The sequence below is a fragment of the Nipponia nippon genome, unplaced genomic scaffold, assembly GCF_047370975.1.
Source record: "Nipponia nippon isolate SJK-2023a ecotype South Korea unplaced genomic scaffold, ASM4737097v1 scaffold_1, whole genome shotgun sequence".
NCBI lineage: Eukaryota > Metazoa > Chordata > Aves > Pelecaniformes > Threskiornithidae > Nipponia > Nipponia nippon.
The window spans coordinates 120,434,366-120,457,594 of record NW_028262290.1 but is presented as its reverse complement, the minus strand read 5'-3'; the positions used below and the strand labels follow the sequence as shown (position 1 = coordinate 120,457,594).

The window sequence follows — 23,229 nt, the reverse complement described above, 5'->3', positions numbered from 1 at the left end:
CAATTTGCCTGCTTTTCCCTAGAATGCGTGTCGTTCAGAGATCTCTATTCAGAGCCAGAAGTTCCTAATGACTGCTTGTGTTCCTAATGACCGCATTTTTTAACAGTCTTGGAACAAGTTATGGTAGGAATTGGTTGTTTCTGCAGAAGTCCCAAAAAGAATCAAAATCTCATGAGGACATTGCATTTCATTTCAATAGTAAAGTTTCCATTGAAGTCAATGGAAAAATGCCAGTGAAATGCTACAGGCTAGGGAATTAAAAGTTAACCCATACAAACAAGTAAAAAATACGTTAAACAAAATTATTTGTCTTTTGATTTTTTTTTTTTACTAACTAGATGTCCAGTTAAGGAATGCAACAGACCCCTCCTAAACCTCAGACATTTGTGACTTTTCTTGTATTCTTTTCCTTTGATGTAGTTAAGAAATAGTGGAAAATTCTGTACTGTAGTTCAGTAGTGTAACATTTAATTCCATTAAATTTTAAGTAACTTATTTTGACAGCTTCCATAATAATTGAGAGTTCTGTCAAATGTATGCATTAATTCTAAATAAAAACATGCTCTATCATCTGGGTATTTGAAGAATACACTTTTTCAAAACATCATGAGTGCAAATATGGTAGAAGAATGTCCCCTGTATAAATGAAATGTTACTTTCTATACAGTCCCAATTGCCCCTGTTTTGCTGATTAGATCTCTCCTAAAACAGTTCTCATCAATCATACACATTTTAAGATACTATCTCCACAACTTATTTATTTACTAGTATCCCTCTTTCCTCCTGGGCTCCTAACCAGGGGAACAGTGCACTCTCAACTCTTATGTAAAGATATGTTACATGAACTTCTTCAAAAATTATTGGACTAGAATAAAAAATAATATGAAAGAACAATGTTAAATCAGAAACATCAAGAATTTTTGTACATTTTGTGTTATAAAGAATATAGTCTGAAAAGAGATTGATTTCTAAAAATCTGATTGGACTACACAAGGAAGGACTCTGCACAGAAGCTCTAAAATCTTTGCCATATCTGTTCAGAAGTATTTCTTGGCTAACATCTATTTGGGACTTATTTTTTAAAGCACACTCCTTTCTTAGAAGGACAGGTACCAGACTGTCTCAGGTCAAATCCTTAGCGTGGCTTATGTCAAAAGTAATCACTTGGAGAAGGCATGTTTTATCCTATGGGTGGCAATTGCTTTTTGGTCATCCTCAACATACTTTCTTGCTCATCCAGACTGACAAATGTGGAGCCATTAAAGCAGTCTCATGCTAGTATGAAGAAGCTCCAGTCATACAATCATAGAATGGTTTGGCTTGGAAGGGACCTTTGAAGATCATCTAGTCCAACCCCTCTCACCAGCAAAGACAGAAGAGCAATTGATTGACTACTATTGATACAAAAGACATTCAAGAAGAAACTATTTGAAGCAGAAGTAGCCAATGACACTGGTTTTCTATCCAAACCAATGAAACATTTTTCATAAAAATGCAAAATAAGCATTTATGTATGACAGATTATGAATCTTGTGCAAGATTTTCTTTTTTTCCCCTATCAATCAGCTTTTAAAAATTCAGTAATAAAGGTGTATCTCAATGTTGTCTTGAAATGTATAATTAGTTGCTGGAGACACTTTAAAACTTTGAAAGAGCTTTTGCTGGTGCCTGCAGTGAAAGAAAATTGTTTCTCCCTGGAGCATCTAATAAAAACATTGGGCCATCTTCAAATTTAAATGTGGGACAAATAATGCATTAGTGATGAATTAAACTGTTAGTAACATTAGGGGACACATTAGGAGAAAAATGATCAGGAAAGAAGTTGTTTGTTATTCAAGTTTTCAACAGTGTTTGAAGCCCAGAGTAAGCAGAGGGACAAAATAGGCAAAGAACAGTATAATGGCCCATTGAGTTTTTCCAGAGTTCCCCAATAGTTTCTGAAGGTCAACCAAGTATTATAATATTATCTCTCATCTTTTAACTTCAGGGACCCAATGGTGTTAAAGGCAACCTGGGATATCTTGGCGATGAAGGAGAACCGGTAAGTTATAACACTTTAAAAACCTGTGTTTGTGAAAACCAAAACTTTTGAGCATGGAAAAAAAAAGAACATCTAAACTAGCTGGATAGTGAATTTACTAAGCTCTATTATCTTTCCAAGATGAGAACTCCCTCACATCATTTGAATAAAACAGAGACAAGATCATAAAAAATTGAGTAACATTTCTTGGGATATAAAGAACATACATTACAACAACCTGATTAGCTCATGTATGGGTGGGTGCCTACTTAGCAAAACTATTTGGGAATTTATTTTTATTCCCGTAGAAGACTTCTACAAAAAGTAGTTTTTTGTTTTCCTCTTTTTTTTTTCACGTTTTCCTAAGTTATTATTGAAAAATCAAAAAGTTTTGTATGGGGAAACTAAAAGTAAACAAATGGAGACAAACCCAGTCATTTTCTGCAGAAGAAACTGGCCAGTTTGGGCCAGTCAAGACCCAGGCATCCATTTGGGTCAAGATCTAGGCATCCATTTTTAGGTATTTTTGGTTGTATCCAAATTAGATGTGTTTTTTGAAAACCATCCAAACCATATCTTCTTGATTTGACTCAAGTGTCATATTTTTTGATGCTGGTAGGTTGCTGAAACCAAAAACATGAAAGGGAAAGAGCCTGGGAGGTGTACTGCAAGACCACCTCTTGGTGGATATGTTTGTTTGCTCCCAAAAGAGCAAACAGTTTTCATCTATATAGCTTTTGTTCCAAATTAAAACAAACAAACAAACAAAAAACAACCTACTAAATGAGCAAAGACCCATCAGTGGAAACTAAAAACAACTATGGCTTTCCAGGACTACAGGACCAGATACCTCTAACAGATTTAGCTGCCAGCTTGTGTAAACCTCACATAAATTTAAACAATTGGATTCTTCCTCTCTCTTTCAGGGCCCAAGAGGACCACCTGGACCAGGAGGAAGAAAAGGCAACATGGGGTGTCCAGGCAAAAGAGGTTTAAAGGTTAAACAACAATTCTGAAAATACCGTTTCATTGTGATTTAGAATAATCCTTGAATGTTTTTATTACATGTTATTCTAACTTTTGCCATCTTTTTTCTTTTCAGGGGTTTCGAGGATTTTCTGGAAAAAAGGTACAGTATGACTCTAGACAGTCTGAGTTTGTGAATGCAGTATTCTTTAGGGCTTTGTCGTGCACTAAGTGAAGATTTTGAAAGTTTTGCAGAGATGTCAGTGAGTGTTAAGTCAATGTTACTTTTTTTTAGGCTGCTTTGCAGATGTCTGCTGCAATGCTCAGTATATGGTTGTGCCTCGGGAACATACAAGATATGAAACTTCAAGCATTAATTCCTGTGTTTAGTTTTTCTTCTGTTTTTTGTTTGTTTGTTTTTTTGTTTTTTCCTTAAATCTTGGTCTATGTCACCCTGTTCTTGCTGGAGTTTGTACATGTGCACTGGTTGTTTATGTGAAAAATTCATGCACATTTGTATTATTTCAGGGTGACAATGGGGAAGATGGGAGTGATGGAATTAGAGGAGAAGAGGTACATTATTTTCTTTCTTTTGCTTTCTTGACCTCAGAGTTACTGAATGATAAAAATGAATTAATATGCCATATTTTGTCTTTAAGGGATCTCCTGGGGTTCCTGGAAAGAAAGGAGAAAAGGGTGACATTGGATATCCGGTAACATTTTGTTATCTTTTATTGTTCAGGGTTTGGATTTAAGAACAATAGTATGGCTATTTCATGAAACTATCCCTGTGAGAAATATCTTTAATAAACCCTCAAGCACAAGGAGTAGACATTGTACCACAAAGTTATTTGCGCATTTTTTGTTTGAACTCCTATCAGGAGAGTTATTATAGGACTTCCAGCATCTGAAGAAGAGCAAACTACTGATGAATAGCCAGCCGGTATTTTTGTAAATAGGGTATATACCCAGAAAATAATTGCTCTGTAGGATGTTTCTATTTGAAAGAGAATTTGAAGAATAATTAGATCTGTACCTTACAGTCTTCTAGGTGGGCATTTTCTCATATTTTTTAAGGGATCAAATAATTTCTGCATATGACTAATTTGTAATACAGAGGCCTCCTACCTCTGTAGTACCTTGGCAGATTTACATACACGAGACGAGGTTTTTTTATTATCTGTGTTTGCCAATGTTAGATAGCTTCTTTTTCATGAAGCATGGAGCAGCCTTGTTGCCTTTCCAGGTACCTTGCAGTCTGAAACAAGGTGTGACTTACGACTCCAAATGGCAAGAAGAGATAATGCCTTGTGGCAGCTTCAGTAGACAGTTGGAGAATTGACCATTTGTCTTTTCGCTGATGAGACCCCATTTGTAGAATGGCTAACTGAAGCAAAAAACCCAGCCTGGTAGACACTGAACATTTTGGCTTGGTCCATGTAGTAAAAATGATCCTCAATGGGAACCAAGGTGATAATTCAGGTCATTGGTTGCAGTTTAGCCTCCACAATTCAATGCCTGCTATTAGGGATGGCAGGCTGGTGGGTGGCCACCATGCAGATCTGTGCATGAACAACTTGAACTTGCAGGAGCAGCAACTGGATACCTGTTTCACGTGTGGAAAACAATACTTTCAAATAACTGCTTGGTATCTTACTTCCAGAAGAAACTGTCTTACCCTTTGCCCTTTTTGCCCTTATACATGTGCCCAAGGAGGCACAGGGCTGATTGCTCGAGGACTCTGGTTATTCACAGATGAGCACCATTACATTCAAAACATGAAATGTACGTTAGCATATGCCTTTCAAAGTTGTAGTCTACAAATAAAGTTCTTTGATATTTGGAATAATTTCTGTTTTGTTGCAATAAGAATTTTGAATTTATTCTTTAGTTACAAAAACCCCAAAAAACCCAATGAAACAAAATGTAGAGCACAGTGCCTGTTTCTATATTGCTTCCTGTCCAAGAATCCCCAGTTTTCTGGTTTTTTGGGAGTGGAATTGGGGAAGAAACTGTGGGTGAGACTATTTAAAAATGAAGGTTGAAAGGATGGAACTTGGACCTCTCTCTTGGCAATTCCTGCATGAAAGTAGTGCTTCAGGTTCTTACTGAGATATGTTCTGCTTTCAGGGAAGTCCAGGACCAAGAGGACCCCCTGGTGATCGTGGCCAGAAGGGCTTTCGAGGAGATCCTGTATGTTTTTTCAAGTGCATCATTATTTTCTAGATGCAGACTGTCTTTGTGTATGTACTCATAAGGCTTTACATAGTCTCCTGTGCACCAGGGCAAAACCAAGATGTTCTTCCAGTGTGTTCACATGATATTGCAATGACTGCAGCATGTCTAATACATAGGCTTTTTATTAACCCTTCATATAGGTAAATCTCTCTATTGTTTTGCTAAAGATGAACGTTTACAATTTTTAAGTAGTTAGTACTACCAAATCCTTGATCTGTTCTCTCTAAACAGAACTCCTTCTAATGTTGACAGTAATCATATGCATTGACTAAGGACTGACTTGTTTATTTAACATCTCAGATTTTGTAAAAATAAGCATTCTTACTGGGAGGTGTTTCTTTTTTTCAGGGTAACCCTGGACTGAACAGTGCAATAGTAGGAAAAAGAGGCTTTGCAGGAGAAGAGGGGGAAGAGGTAATTGTTTAGAAATATGTGGAATTTCTGTAAGATATCTGCTTAGCAGTTACACAGTTTCCTCCTCCTATCTGCACTATTTGAAATGTATCTTTGCTAAGGATATGGGAACTCATCACTTATCAAATGTGATGCTAACAAAGGTCTGAAAGGTCTTTGATCAGAAATACCACTGAAGAGGAATGAGTACCACTGTCAGCATCAAACCCGCAAGGCAATGGCAAACACCTGATATGATTCCAATGTGCAAATAATTTAAATCTTCAAATTTTAAGAGAAGATGTTATGATGGCCACTGCATCCCATGGACTCCGGGACCTGGGAACTCCTCCTTCCCAACCACTGAAGCCCAGTCAAGTGCACATTAAGACCTAGGAGGTCTTTCTGTCCCAGTCCAATGGATGCCGCTGCTGCTGCTCCTGTTTGCAGGTTTGGCCAGTAGTGAGGGTTCAGCCTGTATTCCAGAGAGATATATACACACACAGAGGTCACCAGTGCTGTCAGACACACAGACTACCACGGACAGAACACTGCTGGAGTATGCCCTCCCAAGTGGTCTGTGTCATTATCCTCAGCGCAACAAAGGAAAGTGAGGCACAGAATGAGGAAGTAACTTGCCCAATAGCAAAGAGCAGGCTAGAAGCAGAGCCAGGGATCTGCCAACTCTCTAACCCCCAACCCTGTGCTCTTAACAAGGGCCTGCAGGAATCTTTCTGAGAAGAGCTGTAATGGTATTTGCTAGTTCTTAGATAGTGCTACAAGCCAGGCCCATTCAGAGATGTGTGACTGGTTGTTTTTGGTGGTCAGTGCTATTTACTGAAAGACTTTGACAGAGAATGTCGTTGTGGGGAAGTCCCACAAGAGAGTTTTTGACAGTCTTAAAAATTTGGCATGCAAAAATAGACAAAAGAAGAAATGAGAAATTGCAATGATGCTAAAGAAATTAAATTCTCCGTGTACAGGGTGAGAGAGGACAAAAAGGCTCTCGTGGCTCATCAGGAGGCGTAGGCAACCCGGTAAGTTCCTTTAACAGAGGAAGCGTGTACACAGTGAAAATGAAAAATAGTTCTTAACTTGCTTGGGCTTGATTTAGTGGGAGAATGCTTTTTAGCCTCTGCCTTGCGTGCACTTCTGATAACAATATTTAATTTGGTGAGTAGCAATAACCTTATTGTTAAATAAAAATACATTTTCCTAAGCAACATTCAGAATGGCACTGGAGGCCAAACCTGGACTACTGTTTTTCTAAGTATTTTTTTTTTTAAAAAGCATAAATTTTGCATTTGTTTATCTTTCAGCTGAAGTTTTAATGAACTAATTGCAACAAGTTAGCCACTTTTAAAAGCATTCAGGTGATATTGGCCTCACAGCCTTTTTTTTTTTACCTTGTCTTAGGGAATACCAGGGCAAAGGGGACAACAGGGACCAGAGGTAAGAACTATTCTTTTCTTATATCTGCCCTTTTCCACAGAGGAGCTTAATCAAGAATTTTGAAAAAAAGAATTCAAAGTAGTTGCAATAGGTATGTTTGAGAAACATTTTTTGTAATTGATTGGGAACCTCATCTGGACTTTTACGTGTATGCTTCATGCTATTACACTAAAACACTTGCAGGAGTATGTTCCAAATATTGCACAGATAAAACTGCAAATTTTAGGTATTTATAGCTTGCATGTAAGTATAGTTAGATGCATAAAACGTCTTTTCTCCTTTGTTTGTATCAATTTTCAACATTAGGCCCTTGAAAGCAGAAGCTGCTGCTTTTAGCACTCAGCAAGTCTTTCCTGGTGGCTGCAGTATTAAATGATTTTTAGTGCCTTGCATATTGTCCACACACAAGATATTATTTCAAGAACATTATCACTGTGTGGTTTCAGGAGTGCTGTCTTCGGATTGTTTTTGCTGTGTTGATTACTAGTTTATTCTGGGTCTGCAGTGTTCAACATGTTGAAGTCAGACTGGTTAGATAGGTCCTCTGGAATTTTTCTTGACATCTGCAAATGCAAGAAAATACGTTATCCATAGCAGGAAGATGTAAAGAAAAAAAAGACCTTTTTAATACAATACATCCCAACATGTTACTGTCCATTAGATCACATGAGAAAACCTTAACAAAACAACAATTTGTTCTCATTTAAAAACAGGGTAATCGTGGACAGCCTGGTCAGTATGGCTTGCAAGGAAAACAAGGATACAAAGGACCTCAGGTAAACATTATTATTTACAAAAGGAAAAAACCCAACACTAATGGGTGGGTTTTTTACATTATTTACATACATTATGTATGTATGTATATTATTTACAAAAGGAAAAAACCCAACACTAATGAACTCTTTTGTGCACTTTGGTTTTTAGGGACAAAAAGGCAGTAACGGTCAAAAAGGACAGAAAGGGAGACCAGGACCTAAGGGTCCTCCAGTAAGTAATATACTGAAAGCATGCCATGTTGTTTAATTGTAAGGTACTGGGTGTATCACCAAATGAGGATTATGATCTGAATGTTTTTTCATTACATTGATTTTTCAGGTTTCTTTTCAGTACATGGTATTGACCAGAAAAGGAGATAGATATTGGTAATAGACAAAAGCAATAAAAAAATTCCATAAAACTTAATTATTACTGATAAAATACTAGCTTTCTAATAATGCCACCTTCCTAGCAATAACAGAGAAAAAAGTGATAGTGTAAGGCACTTCTCTTGCATCAATATTTTTTCCAAGCTGTGATAAATTCTGCAATTATACTTAATACGTTTTTGTAGTTATCTACAACAAGCTATTAACAAAGGACTTTACAGTTTTATTATAGTGAGCTAAGACAGAAAAAGAGAGGAAAGGTCACAGATTTGGTCATGCAGAAACTATAAAGTATGAATTAATGTGCTTAATCTAACAATTATCATAATTTTAGTTCATACGAATTCTAGTTCTTTCATTAGCAAAAATCTGTGTTAGGTTTTCTGCCTTTGCTCCTTGCTCTCCTTTCTGGGTGTAAATCTTGTTCCAAGTGCTGCAGCACAGTTGGTTTTGGTGTTTTGGTTTTTTTTGTTTGTTTGGTTTTTTGTAAGGGCTTGCTTTCAAGAGCAGTGATGGTATGGATGTTTCGTTATGAGTGTATTAACCTTTTTGCTGTCCATGCTCCGACTTCCTACAACCTCCTGTGCATTGCCAACCAATCTGTATAATTGTAGTTGAATACTTTAATCCAAAAGCAAAGTAAACAGACTGATTTTCACAATCCAGTGGAATAATTTGCCCAGACAGGCTAAAAGTTGGTGGTTAAACACATTAAGTGATATGTACGAACTCATACCTCTCAAGTGTGTGTTCCCGTAAGCCCTCTCACTGGCTTCCTGGTGATAGGCTTCCCAGTAACACGCAAATCCCAGGAGGGTCCCTCGCTCACTTGCTTCTTTCTCTGAAACTACCATTCTCTCTTCTGTCAGCTGCCAAACATTTCCCACCTCCCACACAGCTGTGTGTTTTAATGAGCTCCCTTCCCTTGTACTTTGGACATTTTTAGGGGGATATGGAGGAAGAGAAGTATAGCTGCTGCCTTTTGTACTGAGCAGATCAATGGTCATGAAACCAGCTCGACCTCCTGCTTTCTGGTCTGACTGCCCTTGCTCTGAACTCACCGGCAGGGCTACTGGGTGGAAAGCAGGGGAGAGGTGAAGGATGTTACTCTCTGCAGGCATTTTTTCACCCAGCTCATTTGTACAGTGTATCCCCCGCCCACAGAAATTTTCCCTTTTCCTCATCAGTAGCTGTCTGGTACACTAAGAAGACGATGATGAGGTCCTACCTGTGGCAGCCTTCCCAGATCTCCCTCTGTCCCTCACTTTGCTATTTCCTGTTGTCCTTTTGAAAGTAAATACTGGCAGGATTCAAGCAAATTGTTGCTTCTCAGTAAAAAAGTGAAAATACTAGTTGCTCTGTATGAGGCAGTACAAGCTAAATTGCTTATGTGGCTCCAATTTGTTGGAATGCCAGTTGATTAGTGGCTTATAGGAGATGAGTCTTGTTTTCATTGTAACATTGTTCCCTGAGACTTTGGTGTCGAAAACATAATTACATATATGAAAGGGAGGGGTTGTATTGATGAGAGCAGAAGGCTGGTCTCTCTCTAATATCTCTGTGCTTTCTATAAAATTAACACCTGATTTTTTTAGAAGCTCACTCTGTAGAATTTGAAGCTACATTTTAGCTGGGGACAACCTTGGTGCTGCAAAGTCACGATCTCTGTAAACCTTTTTTAGAATCAAATTTAATACACTGAGACTATCATGACCCACCCTGCTTCTGATGTCACCACCAACTTTGCAACAGACTATTTTTGAACTGTAAGTGTCCTGTAGATCACTCACATATGTCCTTTTTGCTATTCTGGTCCCAAATTCCAAGATTGTTAGGGAAAAGCAAAACTGTTTTCACTTGTTTTTTTCGGAGGCCACTCAACATGCAAGTCTAGATAATATTTTTTCTGTTGTGCGCTTAGCCATAAAAATGCTATCTTTTTGTCTTGAGAACAAGATTCTTAAAGCAATATTTTCTGCAGGCATGGAATGCTTGCTGTTATTTTGGAAAGACATCTTGAATGCTTCCTTGATGTGGCAGCTAATTAATTTTCTATATGAAGTCTTATTTAAAGATACATTTCCCAGCAAACAATTTCCCGTGGGAACCAACTGCTTATCTTTATCTTCCTCTGCCAATAATGAGCTGAGGAGGCTTCAGTTTGATGTATGAAGCATGTCTCTTGATTGAATTTCACTCATTTTTGTCAGTTCTGTCCAAAAGGTGTCCAGTTTTCTCAGTGTCTTCAGTGTTTTGCCACACGTCCTAGGCATTTTGATTGAACATGCTGTGTGGATGTTAATGTTGTGTTTATTTGCAAGTGTGGTGTTCGGTGACCAAAACGGGAATTGATTTCCTGTCTTCCAGTTAGCATTCAAATTGTCATGCTGTGTGAGGTGGGTCATAGCCACCAACTAGTGACTAGGAATCATGTCTGACCATTTTTTTTTCCTTGCCCAGTATTTGAGAACCTTTTCTTAAAGAAATCTTGTATCAGAATATTTTTATACAATACATTGTGTGTTGGCATATGACACCCAGGACTGCTATTGTGTTCTTAATAATGACCCTAGCGACTCCTCTGTTCCCCCTAGCAGAAGTGCCATTATTCTAGGAAGTGGAGTCGCACCCTGTTAGAAAAAACATCAGAGATCCAAATAGTTAGTCCTGGGCTGATTGGCAGTGGAGGAAGGAGAGGCAGAAGCAGAGAGCTAGGGGTAGACTTTCCCAGGAACACAGAGCAGGTCACAGAACCACTTTAAGAGCAAAGGTCAAATTGCTTAATCCATTAGACTTTGTTTTGTCCCACTTTCTTTCCTGCTGTAGTTCACCACAAGGAAACTGCCTCTTGTTCTGGTAATATCATTTTTCCCCAGGAATGAATGCCACGTGGTTACACAGTTCCTTATATCTACAAAGCTCTTTGTTGTCAATAATACTTTTGTTATCTGACCATCTCAACTTACTTTTGTTTGGAAATAAGCTATTCAATTTCCTTATACTCTAAAATAGTCCATGCTAGGTACACTGTCATTTGAAGCATTTCAGTTGAAAACATAATCCTGTACTAGAGAAAGACATTTTATTCTTCTATTTTCATGGTATTATTATCTGGAATTATTCTAGTCTGTGGTCATTTAATCTTTTCACTCAAGTTAACTGTTCCAGTTTTCATTTCTGTATCACATCTTATGTGATACACTGGTCTGGGCACTGGAGAAAGCATTGTCCTTTCTAATGTCCCTTCCCCTAACAACTCAGTGATCTGCAAGATATAGAGAATTTTTAATATTTCTACTCAGTGTTTTAGAATATGAATATTTAATTCACACCAGATAGAAATCTCCGTGTGTCTGTCCTGTATAAAGAAAAATGTGCTTGTCACTTGCATCCATTGTAAAGAGAACCCAGAAAAGTACTTTTCCTCTTCATTACCCTATAATGAGACTTGTTCATTTATAAAGATGTTAAAGAAATGGAGAGGGCTCTGTCTTCCTGTCTGTGCATTTTCTACACCTGTTCAAAAAAAAAGAAAAAATGCATGTGCTTCTTTAGGAACACATTAGTTTTGGTCTTTGAGATCTGTTACATACAAAGGCCCGTGGTCACATTCAGTAACAGAAGCCATTAATCACAGCTTCTGGAAGCCAGCTGTGAAGGGCTGGGAGGGTAGATCTGCCTTTGCTTTGATGTATCATCCAAATCCCTGCATCTGTTGATCTTCTTCAGAAAAATATTTGGAATAGTGTGGCTTTCTTAAGGATAGTGTTGCAGCTGCTCTTTGGCTACAAATTTGAGGCCAATACGCTAACCTGGCTTGCTCAAGCTAACTTTTATTTACATTGGCTGACTAATCCCTGCCAAATGCCTGGAGGAGAGCATTTAGTTGGTACTATATGAGTTGGTTATTGTCATTCTGCAGCCAGATATTTCAGAGAGAGGATACTAAAAGATGTGGCAAAGTTTGGTTAAGCCAAACTCTTCTTATATCAAAAATACGTACATTGGATTAAAGTCCTGGAGAAAATAGGATCATGTTCTCTGACCCACTTTCAAGACAAATTCTATCAATATCCTTAATTTTAACTTACAAGTAACAGAACAGCACCTACAGTTTTCTTCCATTTAGTTTCCTCCTTCTTAGTTGTTCTGTCCAACTGTGGATTGCAGATGAGTCCCAGAATCAAACAGGAAGCTTGAAGTGGAGCTAGAAGCTGATCTTATTGATACGTCGTCTTGTGTGTTGTCTGGAAGATCAACCCTTTTCCTGGATCCTTGAGGGCTCCTTTCTAGGGCAGGGCTTTAAGGAGGCGTAGATAGTGGTTACGTAGCCTACAAATGTTATGGCATTAGTCAATTTTTATAAAATGTAAGTCCGACCTGAGAAAGAGTCTGTTTGTTTTCTCTGTTTTCTTATTTTACATCATAGTATTTGTCTCTTTTTGCTTATTTCAGAATGAACCAGGACCTGTAGGTCTGGCAGGGTCTCCCGGAGCTCCTGGGAAAACAGGAATTAAAGTAAGGTTCCCTTAGTTAAATTGCTGTATTAATTTTGTTTGTTTAATTCCCTTCCTTAATGTTGTTTAACAATGTTTAAAAATGGCTTGCCTATTCTGTTCTTGGAATCCACATCTGGAACTATTTCCCAGGCAAAGGTCCAGGGGATGTTTGCAGGATCAGTCTCTTGATCTGAGTAGCAATTGTGTGTTGAAGTTTAAATAAGGTTTATCATGTTTCTTTTTAGGTTGCAGTTTGTATGGTACTTAAAATCTTTTGGAAAAAAACCAAGCAAGCACAGCCAGCACAGTATGCATGTTAGTAACGGCTCTGGCCACAGCTGCACAGAGCTTTTCAAGAGTATAAGCTTTTTAGATCTGGACTTTCTCTTATTTGAAAAACCTCTTTCTGCCAAAGTGTGGACCAGAAAGTTCAGGGAAGCAGAGTTTTAAATTAATTCTGTTTCATCTATTAAACCTTTAGATATAAATTTTACCCTCTGGATAATTTGTTAATTCTGTAAATTGATAACCTGTTCGTAAGCACTTTATAAGACTGGTATCATTTGCATGATAAACCATGTTGTGTTTTGCAGTTCTTCCATTAAGACCTAACAGTTCATGTTTATTTGATTTACTCTTCCCAGAAGAAATTGTAAGCTCTGTGCTAGTCTAAAATAGCTATTAAAGGGGATGGGGGAAAGATTCACATAATCAGAGGTCAGAAGAAGTGATTCCAGTAAAAGTATTATAATAGAGTTTCAGTGTTCCCTTTTAACTCAAACTTTCAGAATCATGACAAGCTGAGAATCCAGAAGAGAAATGCCTGACAAAATGAAGAGTAACAATCTTAATGGTGAACGTGTAAGATATTTGAAATGCTTTATTTACGCATTTTAGGATGTGTAGGATATCTCAAAAGTAATTAATCATAATTTTCATAGGCATAAATTCAGGTGTCTCAGGATATACATAACTTCTTTTGGGTAAGATCACTCAGTCTAGCATTTGCACATCTAAATAAAGGAGAAATGCAAAGTGGCTTTTAACATAAAAGTTGGGTTTAAGGTACTTTTTTGCCTGAAATCCTGAGGCTGCTTATCTGATTTTATAAATTGTAAGAAAGTAGCTTGAAGGTAATAGTGTTTTTGTATCTTCTTTCAGATTAGTCGAATTCCTTTGCATTTGTGGATGAGTGTGTGAGGTTTGTCAGCTGGTATAGTCAGATAGTTATTCCACAGGATGAAGGAAATTCTCCCATGCCTTTTGAAACTGGACTGGGAGACTAAGATGACTTTCTGGAACCAGTGGTTTTAGCCCTTTAATACTCATAATTTCTCATCCTTTAATAGAGGCTATTTGACCTGACACTAGAAATGTTTTCTTCTTTGATTTGGAAATCATATATTCTTTGAAAAAGCTAGTCTGCTCATATTATGAAAATCTTCCTTTCAGTCTGTATTGAGAGAGCTGAAGAAGGACCTTCAATACAATATTTCGGATTTCCTTTGCAGAACCTCATTTTGAAATTCACAGTATCCCTTTAACCAAGCATGACTCAAATGAATATGGGAATGGTTTACTTAATTGTTTTTTTTAATAGGGACAACCTGGTGATCTAGGACCGAAAGGAAAAAGAGGTCCATATGGTATGCGTGGAAGGCAGGTTTGTACTTTTATTTTTATCCCTATGCTGCTTTTTTTTGTCTACACCAGACCTAAAGCAGGAGGCCTGTGCTGTCCTAAAAGACATATAACTCAAGAAGAATTTCAGTTTGGTCAGTTAAGACCTGATGTTAAGTGTAATAACAGAGAGAATATAGATTTTTTTTTTTTTATTTCAGACTAACTGAGAGAATATAAATTTTAAACTACTTTTTGCTCTGAGTCTCCTAACAGTTATATTATTCTGAATGAATACAGGTGTGAATTGCAAGAGCAGACGTGACCCCAAACCTTTGGTACATTCTACTGTAATATTACAATATTTCTATTAATAGTATTGGGAAGAAATATCATTTGAGTTAGTAAATAGAGAATGACCAGGTGCTTTAGGTTTTTAGTTTGAAACTTTCTGTCCCTGATATTTTGGAATATGGTTCTAATTGTGCAGGTTGTGAAGAGAGCATAAACAAGAGTGATCGGTTTCTAGTAGTAGTATAAAAATGCAGTTTCTTTTGGGGCTAGATTTTCTAAAGATTTGCTTTGAGGTGCAGTTAGAGACAATGCAGTAGTATTTTCAGAGTAATCGATGACTGCAGGAGGATTTTTTTTTTTGTGTGTGCACTTGGCTTTCTCCTCTATATGGAATACCTTCCCTTCTGTTAGACTGGGTCAGCTTTGGAGACAATGTTGTACGTATTCCCGCCATCCCTCCTGTCTTTGCGGGTCAAGCCAGGACCAACTTCCACCTTTGTGTTCGCTTTTAAGATTTTACTTCCCATGGACTGCAGAGATTTTGCTTCTCTTTGAACTGGTTCAGGGGCACAGTGTGCATATGTATGAGGTGAAATGGAGTGGTTTGTTTATTTATTTATTTATTTATTTATTTATACTATTGCTAGTATAAATAAAAATGGTCTGTTTATAGGGGGAAGATGGTGCTTTTGGATATGGCCTACTTGGAGAAAAAGGAGTAAAGGTAAAACTGAACAAGGAATCATAAGGACATTATTATTTTCTCCATTATTTTAGAAGTAATTTACAGTTAGAGGGAAAGCTAGGGGAAATGCAAACAACAGGCACCATTTATAGCTATTTGAATTTCATCCCAAGGCATATGGGATAGAACTCTAACCTACACAACTACTGATTTTATTTCTAATTATCACTCACTATGATTAATTCACTAGCTGTTCCATGTGAGCACATACCTAAGACTAAACAATCAGTTGCTAAAATCAGTGTGGTTGACAGTGGGTTCTGCACCCTTAACCTTGGACTGTAAGGTCCCTGTGGCCAAGTGCCATCATCTGTCATGTCGATGAAGCTAGTTCATATTGTGATTCTGGAATGTATTTCTGGTAGTGGTTGTAGGATGCAGGAGGCTTCAGTAGATTTTTAGATAAATCTTGATGCTATCAGAAGCAGGATTATATGATGTTTTGGCAGAAACACCATGCAAATCACATAGCAAGTTTCCTTATAGTTTTACATGCCTACAATGTATAAGAGCTGGTGGCTGCAAAAATGTCTTTTATCCAGAATATGTCTAAAGGAGCCATTAAGCTCCTTTATGCAAACAACTGAAACGCAAGTAATGCTATTCAGAAAGTCATTAGCAAGGTCCTGGTGAGAAGTGAGCAATGTGGCCTTGGCGGTTTCCTTGGAAAGAGCCAGAGACTGTGGCAATTGTTAGTGAAGTTGTGAGCAAGGAATGTGCAGGATGGAGAAGACAAGCTGGAGATGCTCATCCCACACACTGACAGAAGTATTATTGGCTTGGTCCTGAAATACTAGAGAGAGATTTTGCATCCAGCAATGGCTAACTGAGCCATGAGCCTGTCCCTTGAATTCAAAAAAGAGGTTTTTATCATCCTTAAATATTGCTTGTATGGCACGTTGTGTCCCTACAAGACAATGTCTCCTGGCCAACCCCAAGCTATTGCTAGTATGTTTTTTGGAAATGAAAAATACAGCTTGGCATATCACCACCAACAAATACCAACCTCTGCCCTACATCTGATTTACTAGAAACATACCTCAAGAATTTTTGTGTACTAAGATTGGTCCGCTTCAGCTGCTAGTGTAATGACAATTTCAGTCTTTATTCACGACTGGGACAAGTTAAAGCTATAAGTATATCCACATTGGCAGTATTTTTTATATATATATATGTGTGTGTGTATCTTTCCATGTATTTTACATATGCAGTGTATATATTATACATATAATGTAAGTATTCATACATATACATAAAAAACAGCATATTACTTTCAAACACCAGTTAAAAAACAAAACTGGGATGACACTGTGAATTTCATTATCTCTACTCTATGTTATAGGGAAATAGAGGAATTCCTGGAGATTTTGGACCAAAGGTACATGTTTGTTTTTTACCTCAACAGTTCTCTGGCTTTCATGTGTGTTAGCTTAAATTATCTGTTCTTTACTTCATTGTGGTTATATGTGTGTAATTCAGATGTAGCTCATAGAATTACGTTGTTCTAAAAATGGCAGATACTATTGCCAATATTTCTTTTTAAAAATGAGAATAGTTTTTGTAGATAACTTTCTGTACACTGAGTGAATTTTCCTGGCATTTTGTGAAAAGAAGTAGGATTCGGTTTTGTTAAAGGAGCAGGAGGGGTAACCTGTATAAGTGGAAAAAGACCAAAAGCTTTCATCTACCATTCTCCCCCCTCCAGCCAGTGAGCACTAAATAAAAATGGAGCAGGTGTTTTGCTAGGAAGAACAAACTGATGCTGGCTGCTGTAAAATGAAGTAACTTTCATGAAGACATGGAAAGGGAAGGCCCAAGTGTCCTGAATGAGCCCTAGCTTTGAGGGAAACAGCCTATATTGAAATTGTTTTTGGAAAGCCCACCTATTGTGTTGCCTTTGTCCCTCTTATAGTTTACTCAGTAAAGTTGCTCCGTGTGCAGTCTTTTCAGCAAGGTTTGATTTTATTGCATCACTTTAATTGTTTAAGCAAAGATAGTGTTTGTAGGCAGAGGTTTCTTCTGACCTCCAAGGATCCACACAAGTGGGACTAGTGGTGGTTTTTCCTACTCCTGAAGCTTCAGACCAACTTACTTATAGACAGTAAAAGTAGATGGACATAGGAGGTCTTGCTCTGCTGCATTGTTTAACCATGTCAGAGTGAATTTATTCAGGCTAGCTCTGTTGTACTAATATATGGACAAAGGAGAAAAGGAATTTTGGAGAGAAATAAATTGGAAATTTATCAGCAGAAGTCCTGACCTTCCTTTACTTTCAAGTGCCTAATTTTGCAAGTCCAACAGTCTGTTGACATCATGGTTTATATGGCAAGAGTTTAAAAAAGAGATCTAAACTACAGAAACAATAACTTTCTGAACATAAAAAAATAGTTGGTAATTTATGAAGTAAGATAACAAGCTAGCTTGTTGTGCATTTCTAATTCACTCTGGCAGTCTTTATTTAATAAGCTTGTGTTTGATATATGCCAACCATTAATATCCCTATGGGCTTGTTATGAATTTTAGGTTTCTTGTATTGAAATGCCAAAATACATTTAGCTGGGGAAAAAAAATCTTTTGTCCCTCCACTGTTTTGCAAAGCAAAAGTGGTGTTTATAGAAGTTTTTGATAGGACCTCTTTTCCTAATAGAAAATCCATGATTGCTCAAAAAATTACAAGTGGAGGATTTCCTTCAGTTAATTTATTAAGTAATACAATAATGACAACTGAGTAAACAAACGCAATGCTTCTTTTTTCCTTTTTTTTTTTTTCCCAACTTAGGATCACAAATTTAAAAATCAGACTTTCCAGAAAGATTGAAACCTTTTTTTCAAGCTGAATGTGAAGTCTAGAGCCTCAACCAGTTCTAAAAACAATGAAAACACTGGCTGATCAGATTGCATAAACAAGACTGAGCTGTGAAGCTGGTATTACACAGTTCAGCTAATAAGGCTGTTTAACATCTGTACTCTCTGTGGATGCAGAGCTATGGCCACAGCAAAAGCAGTCATTCTGCTGAACATCATGGCCTGGGGACAATGTGGGCAAGTTGTGTGCCAGATCTCTGACCCAAACCTTCCTGGTAAATGGCCATTTGTGTATGGAGTAAAGAAGAGTAAGGACTGCATCATGTTCTGACAGTTTGGTGACTGATTTACATTCCCCCATAGATGTAGAAAATCTGACAGCGGCTTGTTCTTGTTGATATCACTGGACATTTTCAATGTTCTGTGCACAGAAATTGCTCGCTAATATTTTCTCCAATATTTTTACTTGCATAGTAATTAGGGAGCGATTAGGCCTCTTGTTAAATAAATTGAACTGCCAGCTCTTCACTGTTCTCATGGGAAATCTGTGTGTGCTTTAATAAACAAGTAGATAAATCACATTTTGGAAGCAGCACACTTCTGCCATAGAAGGTATTATTTGGAGAGAATACACTGCAGTCAACAGTATGGTTTTGACAGATTAGAGGGAGAAGTGCTTTCAGTTGTGTGAAATAAGATGTTGCATATCTTTTGTTATCATAGGATACTTCATTAAAGTAACAGCTGCATCTCATTTTCTTTTTCCCTGGTAAAAAGTCATTGGCTGGTCATTGTGTAGGTTTGGTTTGGTTTTTTTACATGAATCCATGACTGATTTTTTGTGTGCAATCTTTCATATCCCTGTTTTTCAGTGGGAAAATGATGTCATAATTTCTTGAGAAGTTTGCATTTTTATCAGGAGAGCCTGTTTCCACATTCTACTTACATTTTTTTCCAATTAACTAGGGTGAAGCCGGGGACAAGGGAATTGCAGGGGAACCTGGACTAAAAGGATATAGAGGCAGAATGGCAAGTACCTTATCCTTGTTGTTCTTTAATGTTTTTTTTTTTTTTAAATAGGCTTCTCCTTGATGTGCTGATAGCACACTTGTATTAATTTTTAGATGTTATGTCTGTAATTTTCAAAGGCTGCTAATGCTGGCCATGCTCTGTTCCTGTGTGCGTTACACTAAACAGAAGCAATGAGCATTTCTGAATGTCCTACCTGCTGTTCCAGTTCACTTTCCTTTTATGCCTTTTAGATAAAATAATGCTGTAGAAGAAATTTGCTGGTTTAAGAGCAGTGTGATGATCCCATTTATTCCCCATTAACTTCTTTGTCCTGATTTTTCTGGATTCTTGTGTGTTTCTTTCTCCCTTTTTCCCCCAAGCTTTTCCACGGATGAATATTAACTTCAGATCTCCTCTGCTGTGACAGAGGGTGAGGAGGGCTGGCTGCTCCCAAGAGAAAGGAGAGCTGGGAGCTGCAGGTGGTAACAAACAAGGAGGAGTTCAGTCCCGCTGAACTGTTTTTTACTCAGCACTGCTTTTCCAAAAAAGGCTAGGAATTAAACAAGGCTCTTGCCACCAAAAGCAAAGATGTGCATGTGCTAATTTTATTTTGAAGATTTTATTTCTAAATGGGCTTTGAACATATTGGATGAATAATACACTTAACAAAAATGAGCTCAACCACTAGAAGAAAATTGGTGCTTTGATGCTATCCAGGTTGTTTATCTCGTAAAAGTGAAAATTATGTCAGACCTGATGCTCTTCTTTCTTACTCCTTGTTTACGCTTAAGTCAGTGGAACTTAAGCATGTAGCAAACAAAGGAAGAAGGAAGGAAACCTGTTGATTTTCAATAGAAAATGTAAGTTTTTTGTCACCTGTGTATGTTCTTCAAATACCACATATGTACATGCTTCTGTTCATAGGGTATTCAAGGACCTGCTGGTCTGAAAGGCAGTCCAGGAGACCGGGGATCTCCAGGACGCAGGGTAAGACTTAGACTCCATATATTTTGCTGGTACTGGAAAATGCATTTGTTCTTTTTAATTTTGAAGGGAAACTAAGGAATGAAACAAAACATTTTCTTCCTCTTATGGTGGTCTGGAGTGCTAATATGTGCAATGTTCTGATGGTTCTGATGACTGCCATTGATGTGTTGTGCATATATTGTAAATTGCATGATTGTATTACACTGTGAAATTCAATATTTTATTAAATAAAAAAGATTGTGATTTCATCTGTATGTAAGCACGCATCAGGTACTTCTGAATGCAAATGGCTAATTGTATACCTATAAATGAAATTTTCATAAGTCACAATCTAAAGGCCTAACTTGTGCATGTTTGAAAAGTGTACCTGACTTGTACTTTGAGCCTCTCCTTTTAACTAATGCAAAGGACAATGCTTGCTGTATTTTTTGGGTTGTCACTAGCACAGTAAATTTTGCAATGATGTATTTCTAACAGACCCATTAGAAGTACCATTGTGGGAGTTCAGTGGTGTGTATCTTAAGTCTCAAAGGAAAGAGGCTCACTTTAGAAATATTTATTTCCTCTTCGCCTTTAGGCTTTGCAAATTCAATACGGTAAAAAAGAGAGATTGGCTTCATTTTTCTCTCATTAATTGTTACTGCTGCGGAGAAGTCTGCAGCTCATGTTAAGCGGATAGTTTCTCTGCACATCTTTGTCAGATATGAAATGATATACTGTGAATTTCTTCAAGCTTCAAAAGAGGACCATAGCTGAAATTAGTTGCAACAGCCATGTACAAAAATTCCTCAAAGTACTAAAGGTCTGTCCTTGCAAACAAAAATACTGATCTTTCCTCACCCTTACTGCAATAAAAATGTACGCAGGGAACAGGTAGTAGAAACTTTCAGTTCTACTGTAGACTTTCAATATCCCCAAATCCTGGTAGACATTAAATAAAATATAAAAAAATGTGTAATGCAATCAACCCTTGGCTGATTAGTGAAATATCTGAGCAATTACATGAGATGAAGATATCATTACTGTAATCTTTTTTCTTCTCTCTCTTTTTTTTTTTAGGGGCGTAAAGGACTGAACGGACAAGCCTTATTTTCTGTACGTAGCTCTAGCACACTCCATGTTACAAACACACACAGTGCACCATCTCATTGGGTAGTCATGTGCTCATGCATGTCTTTTTTGTTCTTGTCCGCAGCCATGTGAACTCATTGACTACGTCCGCAAACACAGCCGTAAGCATTCAAGCTTGTTTTGATATTGTAAGCCCGAGTATCGCCACTTGCTTTCTTCCCTGTCTTGTTAATACCACATCAGTTCGGTGTTCAGCGTGCCTGTGAATTTATGGACTTAGCAGGCAGGTGCTTGAAAAACGAAGTTAGGGCTCAGAATGCAAAACTTTTTTTTGGTTGCTTAGAATAATTTCTATTGCCAAAGTTACTGTAATGTAATTTCTTAGAAATGTTACACGTCTTGGTATCCAGTGGTTCCAGTTACCATGCAGTAAGTTTGCATTATTTTTTTCCTCTGCTATCTATCCTAATTCCTGAGAAAGTGACCCTGCCAAAGAGTGGGAGTTTCTACAACTAATGGTATATTTCTGTCTCTAAACTCTGGTGGAAACCCCTTGAGGAAAATATTTGGCCTAGAGCAGGGCCACGTCCTGCTTGTCCTTTTACTCCATTCTCCAGTAAAACCAAGGAGAGTTTTGCAACCAGACAGAGCAGTGGAAGACAATAATGCATGCATCATAAGTCACTGAAAGTCTTAAAACCTGTAGAACTATGGAAACTAAATTCAGCGTATGTTCCACCAGTGATTTCAGCTTTTATTTTTAAAACTCTTCTGATGCAAAATTTTTCAATTGAACTTTCTTTTTCTCTTTCTTTAGCTTGCTGGGATGGTGAGTACTGCCTACTCCTATGCTACTGTTACTAGACAGGCAGAATGGCGGTGGTCATTTGTCCAACTGACCTAGCAGAGATCTCATAACCTGTGAACTACTTTGCCTTTGTACTGTTAGGCTCCACTCAACCAACCATTCCGAGCTGCGTGTTCCCTTCACAGGGGTTAAATCCTACCTCGAGAGTCAGATGTTTACTGAACTGGAGCTTTAGTTTGTTATTGCATGGGCGGGATGGGCTAGGTCCCCTTTTTAATTTAGCTATCTAAAGTGCAACTGATTACTGACCAGATGCTGCTTCTGCAGTTTGTTTCTCTCCACTAATGACTCTGCGACTAAACATGTCGCCATTCATAGCTGTGGCAGATGTTCTTAATTAAAACCATCAGATATTTTTTGGCCATCACGAGCTCAGTTTCAACTATCACATCTCTGTGATCGGCCATACTGAGCCTAAGCAAACTAGGGCTCCCTAGTTTCTGTACGCTCCAAGGTATGCACCCTGTAACACAGACATTTCTCCTACGATGCATACGTGTTCTTGCCACCTACCTAAGTTCTCCTCCCGTTCTGCAGGTGGAGCAGCATGGCATAGAAATGCTAAGCCTAGGAAGCCTGTGGAGAGCAGAGAGTTAAAGTCTCTGAAGTCCTAGAACCGATCTGAGAGAGCGAGCGCTAGTGTTATCCTTCTCTCACCCTTCATAATTCTAATTATCTTGCAGCTTCAGCACTGCAGATTAATTTTCTTCCTTGTCCCTTCTCTGACCTTCTTTTCTCTTCCTAACTTCACTCCCACCAGTTCCTCCACTGCTTTGCACTGAGCTGCCAAATAATTTCATCACACCTACTAATTTAAAACTTTCTCCTCTTTCTTTATTCTGATTTCAATACCGCTCTCCTTTGTTTTGCTTTGGTTTTATTCTTCCTCTCTATCCTCTTCCCACTACGGCTCAACGTCCCTCAGTACTTGGTGTGTTCCATGCCCAAATGTTTCTGATACCAGTTCTGTATAGGAACTGATAATGGAATTTTTGTCCTATGCTGAATTTGGCTGGAATAGAGAGTCGGTAATCTTCTCCCTTCATGAGTGCTAGGTAAACGATCTTCTTATTTCTGTAGTTATGCTACCTGCTATAGCCTGTGGTTTTTAAATT

General features: G+C 37.9%; 1 protein-coding gene across 1 annotated transcript in view; it reads left to right on the top strand.

Annotated features, from left to right (window-relative positions):
- The window catches only part of COL6A6 (collagen type VI alpha 6 chain), a 57,069-nt gene that overhangs the window by 20,420 nt on the left and 13,420 nt on the right, over nucleotides 1-23,229 (top strand). Inside the window, 19 exon segments of the mRNA XM_087750124.1 lie at nucleotides 1,988-2,041; nucleotides 2,947-3,018; nucleotides 3,123-3,149; nucleotides 3,515-3,559; nucleotides 3,646-3,699; nucleotides 5,117-5,179; nucleotides 5,573-5,638; nucleotides 6,601-6,654; nucleotides 7,034-7,069; nucleotides 7,783-7,845; nucleotides 7,994-8,056; nucleotides 12,670-12,732; nucleotides 14,314-14,376; nucleotides 15,301-15,351; nucleotides 16,715-16,750; nucleotides 19,144-19,206; nucleotides 20,113-20,175; nucleotides 21,235-21,270; nucleotides 21,371-21,407. Coding sequence (XP_087606250.1) covers nucleotides 1,988-2,041; nucleotides 2,947-3,018; nucleotides 3,123-3,149; nucleotides 3,515-3,559; nucleotides 3,646-3,699; nucleotides 5,117-5,179; nucleotides 5,573-5,638; nucleotides 6,601-6,654; nucleotides 7,034-7,069; nucleotides 7,783-7,845; nucleotides 7,994-8,056; nucleotides 12,670-12,732; nucleotides 14,314-14,376; nucleotides 15,301-15,351; nucleotides 16,715-16,750; nucleotides 19,144-19,206; nucleotides 20,113-20,175; nucleotides 21,235-21,270; nucleotides 21,371-21,407 — 1,009 coding nt within the window.